This window comes from Apteryx mantelli, chromosome 4, assembly GCF_036417845.1.
Source record: "Apteryx mantelli isolate bAptMan1 chromosome 4, bAptMan1.hap1, whole genome shotgun sequence".
Lineage (NCBI taxonomy): Eukaryota > Metazoa > Chordata > Aves > Apterygiformes > Apterygidae > Apteryx > Apteryx mantelli.
In genome coordinates, this window is record NC_089981.1 from 43,220,038 (window position 1) to 43,232,223 (window position 12,186).

Consider the following 12,186-nt stretch of genomic DNA (forward strand, 5'->3'; position numbering starts at 1 on the left):
AAAAGAGAGTTTTCCTTAAAGAATATTTCTTTAAAACTGGATAGGCAGAGAAATTAGTTTATTTATCAGATGAGAAGGAGACCTTTGAGACAAATACAGGGTGAGAGCTTGAACTGATTACTGACCAAACACAAAAGACAAAATTCAAAAATAAAAGGCAGCAAATTTGATCTAGTAAAAAAAAATGATGCAGTTATCTTGCTATAATTGATTTGGTGACATTATAAAAGAAGATTTAGAGACTGTCTTCCAAAAGACTGGAGCTACAGAAGAGTAGAGTTTTGTACCAGCATAGATGAAGAGGTTTGGAGAGAGAGGTGAAGATTTTGCTAGCTGAGCAGCAGGAGTGTGAAGAGAGAAGATAATCTATTAAGCTAGTGCAGGCCAGTTCCATTGGTGCCTTCTCAATTGGACAGAAATCATGAGCCCTTGATTGTCTAGGCTGAAATTTAGAGCTTCTGGAATGTAATGATGCCAGAGGAGAGAACTGAAGTAGTTGGCCCCCATACCTCTCATTTCATCTCGCCTTAATTTCAACAGATGTGAAATCTAGGTGATCTAATCTTTAGATAGCGTTGTAGGACTGATGCTATACCTGTAGGCAAAGATCTGTTCCCCAGTATGTTTTGGTAGTTGACAATTTGATGACCTGGAAAGTGTCTTCACATTTTGAAGGCTTTTATATGAAATCTTTACAAGCTCTTTTTTTTAAGCAACTGAGGGATGTAAGTTGTTAGATTAAATATTTAAATATGGAGGTTTGTGTGAAAACAAATAATCATTTGTGAGTGCACTTCTTTCCTCAATATACCTTCTCTCTCCCTAAGCTACTTTTGTGGCTATATTACATAGCATCCCTTAATTGTAAAATAGTTGTCTTCATGGCACTCCTGTGAGGTGGGGTTTATTGACATATTCTTTAAAGAACTAAATCATCAAAAGTTTAAGTAACTCATCAGAGATCATCCAGGGAGTTGCTAGTAGAAGAGGGAAATTAAGCTAGCTGTCCTGTGTCCAGCTACCTCTCTGACTAACTGAACTGTCCTTCTGTAATATTATTTCTGTCTCTCTCTATCTTTTGCCATAAAGGCAAATAAGAACTCATAGTCCAAATACTGCATATTAGTGATGGCGAGAAATGATAGTTCACCTCTGAGATTTCTCAGTGGCTCTCAAAGTTAATTTTCCTTTACTCAGAGTACTTTACAATGGACATAGTATTACTGACTTCCTCATTATTTTGCAAAATTATGATGCAAAACAGGATTTGCATCCAAATGGACAAAAAGTTCGGATAATTAGAAATAGGTACTGGAATGCTGCCTCCATAGCTGGTGCAATAGACTTGTACATTGTTAAATTTGGCCTCTCACTGTGCTACAATGAATCTTTCTTACATTCAAAACATTTCAAATGTTTCTGATAAGAGGGAGAAGTGTTTCCTAGCAGTTAAAACAGTTTGGATTCCCAGGACTTGATGCAGTATCCACCAAATGTAAGGGAAAGATTTCAGTAGGCTTTGGATCAAGTCTGAAGATCAGATCCCTGTTTCTCCTAGTGATCTATATCTTAACATAAAGTGAGTTATTTAACTTCTCCCTGCCTCAGTTAACTCCTGCACAAAATGGGAGGGTTGAAATCGGTCAGTGGTTTAAAAAGCATTGCTGTCTTGAATGTAAGAATGTAGTGGAAGCTAGTGCCTGTTGTAAACAATATTCAATGAGAAGAAATGGAAGTATTTTTCACCTGGGATTGTCAGAAGATGCAGCAATCAACTTTTATTAGTTTTTTCAGCGGTTGTAGAACACAAATGATGACTCACTTATGAACTTTCTCTAAGGATATTTAAGTAGAGACATAACCTGTAAACAGGAGTGCCGATTATTCTTAATCTTCAAATATTGAAAAAGTATAATGAAACAGGTTTTAAAACTCCAATTTCTAATCTGTCTTGTATAGGATCTGATTCTGTCCTTGGATCCCACAAGTTCCATTCATTCCAGTTAGGTTAGAATTTTCCTTAAAGAAGCTGCAGGATGGTGAACCTTTTATAATCTAGGAAATGTACCTACTGGTATAAAGTATTTTGTAAATCATCATACTAAAATGGAATGTCTTTTGCTTCTGGACAGTTTCTTGTATTCTTTTATTTTTGACTCCAGGAAAAAGGCATGATTATCGTAGCCTTGGCTGGCCTAGTCCTGATGAATGTCTGAAACTCCGTAGGGTAGAGCTTACAACTGTAGCCAGCACGTGGCTCGCTGTTTCTGCTAAAAATATTGAGTAAGTATCATGTATGTGAACCTTAACTAAGTCACTCACAAAAAGCAAGGCAGTTGTATGGCACTGGGTGTGTGTAAACTGAAAACTTTAGTACTCTATTAAAGTAGGTAGGAACTCTGCCAGGATTTTAAAGAATTTTGAAACCATTATATGGTATTTCATCAAGTGACTTGCAAAGAAGAGTGCAACTGCAGACTGAAGGTCCAGTTTCTCAAGCTACTCAAATGAGATTTTGCCAGGTTCTGGACAGATACACTCACTAGACAATTTTGTAATGACTCTTCCTTTTCCTGACTGATTCAATTCCTTTTATTACCTTTCTAGCATTACAGAACACATTGATTTTGCCACTCGGCTGCAAGAACCAGCTATGGAGCCCCTTTGTAACCCCAATCTACCAGCCAGTATGCACACTTTGGACCACCTGCAAGGTGTCTCTAGTCGGGCTAGCTTGCATTACACTGGAGAAAGTCAACTGAAAGAGGTATGCCACAGTTAAAGGCTGTCACACAAAAATGGTCATACCACAGCAGATTAAAAGTGCATTTAGCTCAGTGTCCTGTCTCCAAAAGTGACCTTCAGTGAGTGAATGCCTAGAGAAAGCTATAAGAACAACTCAAGCTGTAAGTGCTATTTTCCAGAATGTTTTTCCAGCCTTCTGTGATCTTGGCTGAAGGAAATCCTAAGGCACTGTTAGCATCTTTGTAGATATAGCCCTTGATGGATGAATTAGTGGAAGAAAAGTCCAACTGAGCATACACAAACTTTTAATATTCATAGTATCCTGTGACATGGAGTTATAACGTTGTATGAAGATATAGATGATACTGACTCCAGAAACACAGTGATGTTTAGGTTGAAACAGCTCAGAGTATTTGTAAAAGGCTAGGGAAAAAGGCAATCAACAAGTGAATGACTTTTCTGATTAGTTTCCATCATCTAAGTTCTTGTTTTTTCTCTTCGCCAGGTGCTGCAGAACCTTGGCAAAGACCAGTACTCGCCACAGTCGTTAGAACAAGTTGGTACTCGAATAGCCAAAGCTTTGGAAAAGGTATGTGTGAATGAGGAAAAGAATAGCGTAATAGCATCTCAACTTACTGCTCATAACTGATTTGGTGGTCAATCCAGTCTCAAATTGTCTGTCTGAATACTGGTCTAGGATTGTGTTAGTATTTGGATTAGAGATTTGTGTCTATTCAGCATCTGCAATGTACTTGTAGGCCATTTATTGAGCTATATCCTGTGCTTATGGATGGGAGTCTCATCTGTCAAATCTCTTGCATATCTCTCTACTAAAACCAGAGCTTGTCAAATTTTCTGGTATTTCCAGCCTTATGACATCACCCCTATAGTGAGCAGTATTGTTGGTTGTTGATATGTATTTAACTATTGTATTTATGTATGTATTTAACAGTTCTCAAAAAAGCTTGAAAACTAACTTCTATTTTACCTTTGTGCCTTCCTCCTCCTCCTTGTGCTACATCTCAAAGCAGCAGACAGACTATAACACTGATTTTGAGCTTATGGATAGTCAGAGTTGAGCCATGGCTCAAGTCTATGGCTGTGTTTTTGGTATGCAGCAGTCGGATGGCTGATTGGTGAGGGCTGCCTCTCTTTTCTACCTACCTCCTTTTACCTTATGCAGTGCTGAGCTGAAGGGGCAGATGCATTTGGACAGCTGTATGACACCATGTGCAAGGCTGCACCTCCTGTTCTGCTCAGAGAAAAACTAATCTCCCTAGCTAGATTGAGGCTCATAAGGACTTGAGCTGGAGAGAAGGGTAGGGACACAACTTTCCCGGGACAGATCTAGGTAGATAAGGATGCAGGGATTGTGTGTTATATGCTTACAGATAGTGGGGAGGATATGCCATACTATTAGAGAAAAGAGGGCTCAACCAAACTAGTTTGTACCATGGGCCTATTTTGAAAGCCTTCTGAGGAACTTACTGGGCTTTGAAACTTAAGACAATATAGCTTTGTCATTCCCATAAAGTAATGATGTTACCGTTATGCTCACAGTTTCTTTTGACTTTAGATGATATACTAATTTTTCCCTCTTGAATGCTATGGTTTCCACTGGAGACAGACTGCAAGCTTTATTCAAATGAACTGAAAATTTGGTACTAAGGAGACCAGAAACAGAATTCTCAGTAAGGAGAATGTGTTGGAGATAAAATGCAGTTCTTTGGTACACCAATTTCATTTATTAGTCACAGGAGCTAATCAAACAAATCAAGATGGCTACTTACCTAATTGCATATGTGAGTGTAAACATTCATTTACTTTATCTGAGTCCACATAATTCAAGCATGTAGTATTTTCCTTTCGAATTTTGCTCCAGCTGTTCACCATATGTAACACGTGGCATGGGAGTCAGCCAACTAGAGACACCAAGCTTCATCAGCTAGACTTTCCAGGCTTCTGTTCTGAGCTTCCTCCCAGAGAATCCTTTCTCTTTCCAGTGACTACAGAAAGCCTAGGGAGTCCAGTCTTCTAGCTTAGCTAGCTAAATTTGGTGCCTTATGTTGGCTAATGTGTATACACATCCAGATGCTCAGCATCTGGCAGCTGGTTAGAAGCTGTTGGGGCTGCTGAAACTGTCGTTGCTGTTTAAAGCTTTTTAGCTGCTATTCCTTTCTTCAAAAGAATCGCATTTGGAATTTGCAAGTGTTTCGTCTGGCAATCTCATTGAGCTGGCTATTGCATATATGCTGTTAGATAGGAAACTATTTTTGTTGCTTTGGAATAGTCTAATGCTATTTTTAAATGTAACATCCTCTATCCCAATCTGTGGAGTAAGCTGAAAGAGAGTGAAAGACAGGAAGACTTCACGACAGGTTTGCATGACTGATTTTCTTGTTCTCCTTCTTTTGCCAGAATCAGACTTCATGGGTCCTCTCTAGCATGGCAGCTCTTTACTGGAGGGTGAAAGGCCAAGGCAAGAAGGCAATTGACTGCCTACGGCAAGCATTGCACTACGCACCCCATCACATGAAGGTGTGTATACGTCTGCCCACTACTCAGATAAAATAGTGTTTTCGCTTGTGACACAGCCGTACACAGTGTGCACAGATTATCATTAAAGCTAGCCATCATGTGTATCAAGTGTCTGTAATGTACCAGATATTAGCTGATTGTGGTGAAACTTGAAGATCTTCACTACCTGTTTAGTGTGGGCTGTTTCTTAAAAAATCTGCAAAAGAGTTTCAGTGGTGTTTCCTGTAGTTCCATGGGTTTGACACCTCACTGCATAATGCAGGCTTGAATTCCCCCTCATTACATAGGGCTTTGAATCTTGGCCAGCCTCTACCTGGACAGGTCTTCTGTCTAAAATGTGGGGAGTATATCTTCTGGTTGTGCTCTCAAAGAGGAGAGCAGGCAATATTTAAAGGAATAACTTAAATGTTTAAAACTGTTTTTGAGCTGTGAATCTCAGTTGGACACTAGTGCCTGACTTTGTGCAGCAGTTTGGTGAAAGAGGCAATATTTTGAACCTAATCTTCTGTTCAGTGTTTCAGTTGACTGAAGTACTTTGTGCCCTACACTTTGCCACGTGGTATGCTGAACATTATAATATCTGTTCATAGACACGAAGCTTCCCCATGCAGCTTATGGTAAATGGGATATAGGCTCCTAACTGAACATTGCAAATTTCACTTCGAGACCTGAGCACCAAAATGTGCAGCATTGCAAAGTGTAAACCACTTTTCAAATCTTTGTCTTAATTTCTTATCTGAAAAATGGGAGACAAAGCAGTTTACGCTGTCAGGATATTATTAGGAGGATTTAGCCATTAGCTCTAGAAGTGCCTCAACTAAGGCGTGTTTATCTATTCCCACTCCACATTCTCTGCATCTGTGTCCTATAATCCTGTCTCTTTGTCCTTTAAAGCAAGATTGGAATCAGGATAGGCATGCAGGTTTAGTACAACCAACTCTTGCTTATTTTCCTGTCTTCCTTATGTAACTGGGTATGGCTCCTCATAAATGGGGCCCTTAGCTATATGACTTGTAGGCATCACAGTATGGATTGGAAACTACAGTTTATTAATGATGATGGTGTAATGATGATGGTGTAGTGGTGCTGACTATTATCTGGTAATTTGGTGCAGTGTTGCTTGGGACTGGTTTGTGCTCCAAATTTGTGCCTTGTTTTTGTCCTCCATGTTGCAGCTGCCACCAAAGAAACCTGTTGGTCTTGTTTGTAAAGATACAGCTGCAACTTGGAACTTAGTGAGAGTTAGCACTGAATGAACAGCTATTTAATATTAATGTTTTATACTCCTGTATGGCTTATGCACTCCCTCTACTTTCTCTTGCCTTTTCTCGTCTGGATAAAAGGTAATAATTTTCCTGTGGGCTGCTTCTGTGATTCTGACTTTCATGGTATCTACTTTGTAAACGTGAATGACTTACACTCCAAAGGCACTCCTTGCCTTGTAGACGTCAAGGAGGCAGGGATCAAATACATCCAAAATTCTCAATTGTCCCGTTTGAGACATCTAAGATTTGATACTGAGCAGTATTTTGTTCTTTGTAGGTGTGAAGTCCAGCTCCCAGAGATTCTGTTATGACTGTCAGGGCTCAACTATTTTGTCCGTCAGACAAGGTCACAATCTGGAAATCCAGAAAATAAAGAACATACCATCAGCGACCACTTGTGAAAATTTGATTTAGAACTGTTGTCCAGCATCATACAGGAATTCTGTGGCAGAGGCAGGATAAAAAACAGTGCATCAGTTGCACTAATGGTTAGATCCTCTTTTTCCACTTCCCTGCTCTCCTTTTTTTCATTCATATTCCTTCCACTTCTATGCAATAGCTGAGGAAGGATGGGTTATACAAACAGCTTGTCTTGTCTCTTCTTAGGATGCATCTCATCTTTGGGGAAGGAGGTAAACTAGTGTAATAACACCTAAAAATAAATGTATGTACTAGGACATGAGTGAGTTAGCTTTTAGCTGATTGTCTCTGCAAGAGTAATGGAAGTCACTTGTGAGCAGATGCATGTACAGGAGATTTTTTATTTACAACTCGGGTCCAAATGCCCTTTTTTTTTTTTTCTTTTCTTTTTTTTTTTTTTTTTAAATAAGTCTGACTCATCACTTTCAAAGTGACCAGAGAGTGAGTGGAGTAACCAGTAACCAAATGACAGTGACCAGATGGTGGAGTCTTCTGGCAGTCTTCCTAATCATGAAACAGTTTCAATGGAAAGAACCTACACTGTTCACCACTTGCTCTTCTCTTCCAGGATGTACCACTAATCAGCCTCGCAAACATCTTCCACAATGCAAAACTTTGGAATGATGCCATCATCGTGGCTACCATGGCAGTGGAAATAGCCCCGCACTTCGTGGTTAATCATTTCACGCTGGCAAATGTCTACGTAGCAATGGTGAGTATACTGTCACCCAGTTATGTCCTGTCTTTAGGTACAGTAAATGTATATATAAATCTAATAAACTAATTCAGAGGAGCAGCATTCAAGGAATAGAGGTAAGGTCAGTAAGAAAGAATTTTCTTTTGAATGTACTCTTCAGAGAGTGCCAAAACCCTTATTACTCATTTAATACTTGAAGGCCAATATTTTTTATAAGCTGGCTTCACAATGCCATCTGCAAAGCTTTGTTGAGACAGTAGCAGACAAGTGATAATTTGGTTGGCTGCCTGTCTAAACACAGGATATTTTTATAATACTGGAAAACTGATGATAAACTGAGTGTCTGGCCTGAAGAGCTTAGTTTAGCATAATTGGTAAAACAGTTCACAATTACCACGGACAAACACAAGGGAAGTTAATTTCAATATCTGGTTTATCAACACCCAAAATAATTTATGGATTGAATTCAAATTTCTTCATACTGTCTATGTATTTTAATCTACAGTTTAGTTTTCAGTTACTTACTCTGAGCCCAAGATGTTCATTCCTTTTGTCTGACTAATGTTGGACTGGTCCCTGCGGGTTTCATTCTTGACATTAACAGGGCCAGGTCCAATATATTGGAGGATAAAAGAGGCACCATTAAACTGAGACATAGTTGATATATTTGTGTGTCAAAAGTATTTTCAGTTGCACCTGTTCCTATGTATCTCTGCCAGTTTTTTAGCACTTGTCATAGATTTGTGCTTAATGTTTTGCTTCTCTTGTAGAGGGGATCACAATGATAACAGGGGAAGTTGAGCAGGTAATTGTGTATTATGGCTATCAGGATAGGGTTGAAAAGAGTGAAATGCACAGTGCTGTCAAATGCACAAAGGAAACTGAAGGAAGGCATGACTTTGTTCTATTAAGGTATTTCTTGTGACAGTAGTTTGAAAGAAATGAAGTAGAAGTTTGATGGTTGAGTTGCCAGTGTTTTTTTAAAGTTAGCACATTGTCTATGGATAGCTTCATTCTCCCTGGATATGAGAGATTTCTCAAGGCAGCCACGTATTCATTATATGAAATGACTGTAGCAATAGGACAAAATTTATCTTCTGGATCAAATTATACTAATATAAAAAAAAGCTAGCTAATTTATTTCGTATTTCATCTGCTATATTTGAGAGCTCAATCTGACCAATAAGTTGTAAAAGATGTCATTCTAATTAATAGTATAGCATTGTAGAGGCCAACATTAGTTTGTTTGTAAGGCTTACCAGCCAGTTGCCTTACAAAGTGAAAGCAGTTGGCCATTTTAATAAGGCTGAGAACTCTGGATGGATGCTCTAGAAACTGCTGCTGTGGGGAGGAAACCAAAAGGAACATCAAGGTAAGGTCAGATCACTGCAAATATAAATGATTATATCTAAAAACAGTATCATTCTTGTTTTCACTGTTGTTTGTCACTGCTCCCACAAACTAATGTGGGATTATCTGTGTAATTTCTGTTGGAACTATGTTCAAATGTAATTTTTAAAACTCAAGACTTGAAGACTCAAACATTGAACTAGTTAGTCTCTACAGTGTGAGTAGGAGTGGATATCATCTATATTATACAAATAAAGATACTGAGAAAAGGAACTTAAGCTGTACTAATGCTAGAGTGAGATCCTGGGAGTTTTAAGTACGACGAAGCAGTTTGTCCAAAGTCTGCCTTCCTTTACTCACTCAAAAATAAAATCAAGAGTCCAGAAATGAAGTACTGTAGCATGCTGTCTGCTTTCATGAAAAGATGTTAGATTGTTAACAATAGTTCGTCAACAGTCATGCCCTAGGAATCACTGAATATGCTGCTGCTTAAGAGAAAAGGTGCCTAGGTCCACCCTTAGATTTTAAAGACCTTTTAGTGGTTCCTTTTAGTGTATTTGGAAAATAAATGTATTGTACCTTCAAAATTCCAAAATATATTGGAATATATTCCAGAATATACCAGACAAAAAGATGACAAAGCAGCGTAGAAAATCACAAAAATACCCACGTTTTATTCTAATATATTATTGCATGTCAGTGTGCATTCTAGTTAATAAAAAGTGGGGTAGGATAGGTACTTAGATTTCAGTAGTATAAAAATAGATGTTATTTCAATGTGAATGCTTCTTTATGCCATTCTGGAGTCCAGCTTGTCAGTCGAAATTGTCTAGCTGCTCTATGCTCTAAAAGTATTACTACTTTGACTTCCTTTAACTTTGAGTAAACTTTTAATACTAATTTCAAGTTGTTTGTAAAAGTGTTGGCTGTTCAGCAAGGTTGATGTTTTTGCATTGTCCAAGATTTTAAAGCTTTGATTTATGTAAATTCTAACTGAAATCAGTTTTTAAAAGTTATTTTTAAATCAAGAATGCTAAGATGTACTAATTAGAAGGAAAAAACAAGGGAATTGGTCAATGATGCTCAGCCATGATTTGACTCCTTTTCATATATTCTTCAGAGTTGGGTCATAATCCCAAGAAAATGTCAGTTATTTGGGGGAGAAAAGAAAAAAAAACATAAGGGTTGGTTCAGTTACTTTTGTACATACCATACTACTCAACTGCTTAGGCCAGGAAGGGAATAGAAAATGTTAGTGTTCAGTGGTTTTAGAAACTGACTTCATGTGATCTTCATTCTTTCTTTATAGGAGGAGTTTGAAAAGGCCATGAAATGGTATGAGTCGACATTAAAACTTCAGCCGGAGTTTGCCCCCGCAAAGAATCGAATCCGCACCATTCAGTGTCATTTACTTATGAAGAAAGAGCGACGGTCTCCTTAGAGATCAGCATCTTTCTCTTTTTTAAAAAAAAGTCATTATTCGCTATTCTGCTTTTAAGTGTGCTAAGATAAATTGATGAATCAATTTTTAACAAGACTCTTAAAAAGAGATGGGATTTGGATCAAGGGTTCTTTTACTTTTCTCAGATCTAGGAGCATCTTGGGAAATACATTTCACAGACCATAATTTTAAAACATCTCTGTAAATATTAAACCAAGAAACTTCCATGAGTCCATGACCACCCGTACCATGTCCCAGGCACCTCTAGGTTTTCCTTAATGCTCAGATTGGCATCAGCATCCAAAATAACTTGCTTCATGTTTTATAATCTAAGTCAATGGAAATGCAAAGCACACAACCATACCAGATAGCAAGAAGATGTAATCAGCAATTCCTCCATGAGAAAGTCATGCTTTGTCCAGTATTGTTCAGTCCATACATATTACCTGCTCCAAGTTAGTTTTTTGGAAGGAGGGAGACAGGTTTTCAAGTGTTTATAAAAATGTATTTTAGGAACATTACACATTTTTGGAATTGTTTATTTCTGTTGGGGGATGAGGAGGAAATGAGGAAGGGGAATAGCAGGACACTAAAGTCAAAGCAAAAGTCCCAATAAGCTATTTTATATTTGTCTGTTTATTCATAGCCCTCTGCCTCCCTGAGTCGTTGTTTTACTAATTCTTTCTTCACTGTATTTCTAGCCATTTCAGAATAAGGTGCAAGTTTATGCTCACTCTGAGCCATAAAGACTTTCAGCTGCTGAGGAGGAGGAGGGAGGTGGTGTCAAGGTATCATCAGCAAATGAGTTAGGTGGAATATTTCCAAATCAGTTCTCTTTGGCTGGTGGAGGACATGATTCTCCAGACATCGTTGTTGAATCAACAAGGGCACATATTGGAAACAAAATAAATTGTTTATGAACAAAACACAGCCTCTCATCTCATCTTTCTGTCATGCGCTGTTGGAAAGAGACTGGGCTTGGGGAGCTACAGCCCCTCCTCAGGAGCAGAGCTGGGAGCTGGGAAAGCCTTTAATACTCCTGATTAGATAAGGATTTTCTGCATGCCCATGGAAAACTCCCCATGCCTCTGTGCCCTACTCCATTTCTGTGGCAGAAGGAAATAAGGGAAAGTTAACTAAATCAGTTGACTGTCACATAACCTACCCTCCAGATTCCAATGTCAAACATATTGCTTAGCAATTCTTTTTAAAGAACTAACAATGTTTGTGAACTTATCTCTTTCCTTTTAATCTTTTCCTTCTTTCAGTGACACAAATTAAGAGCAAGGATGGCAGTGATGGAAATTATGACATTAACGTAATTTTTTAAAAAATACTGTAACTTTTTACTTCATAAAAGGATCCCTGAATACTTTTATATAGAAGTGAAGATGAGCAGTTCTAATGCAAATGCCTACCTCTGTTTTACTGCAAGTAATTTTTATTCATCTAGAAAGCCTGATAGAAGTATGAACAAGTGCTACTCTTGGGTAGATGATTTTTTAATAAAAATGGGTGAATGTTTTAAATTTTTGATTGTCAACCAGCAGCATGTCAAATTTTATTCTCTTCCCAAGGCTCCTTGAAAGCTGGCGGTTGTTACATGAAGATAGGCATAGCTATATCTGTATAAACAGTATTCTGCGAGCTGAGAAAAAGATGACTTTCTAGAAGGTCCGATACAACACCACTAAGATCAAGAACTGGGATAATGAATTCTAGAAACTTCT

General features: G+C 38.2%; 1 protein-coding gene across 1 annotated transcript in view; it reads left to right on the top strand.

The window, feature by feature from the left end:
• TTC17 (tetratricopeptide repeat domain 17) overlaps positions 1–11,382 on the top strand; it is a 63,745-nt gene extending 52,363 nt beyond the window's left edge. Inside the window, 6 exon segments of the mRNA XM_067296313.1 lie at positions 2,163–2,283; positions 2,608–2,767; positions 3,251–3,334; positions 5,164–5,283; positions 7,537–7,680; positions 10,325–11,382. Coding sequence (XP_067152414.1) covers positions 2,163–2,283; positions 2,608–2,767; positions 3,251–3,334; positions 5,164–5,283; positions 7,537–7,680; positions 10,325–10,456 — 761 coding nt within the window. The 3' untranslated portion in view covers positions 10,457–11,382.
• The last annotated feature ends 804 nt before the right edge of the window (positions 11,383–12,186 follow it).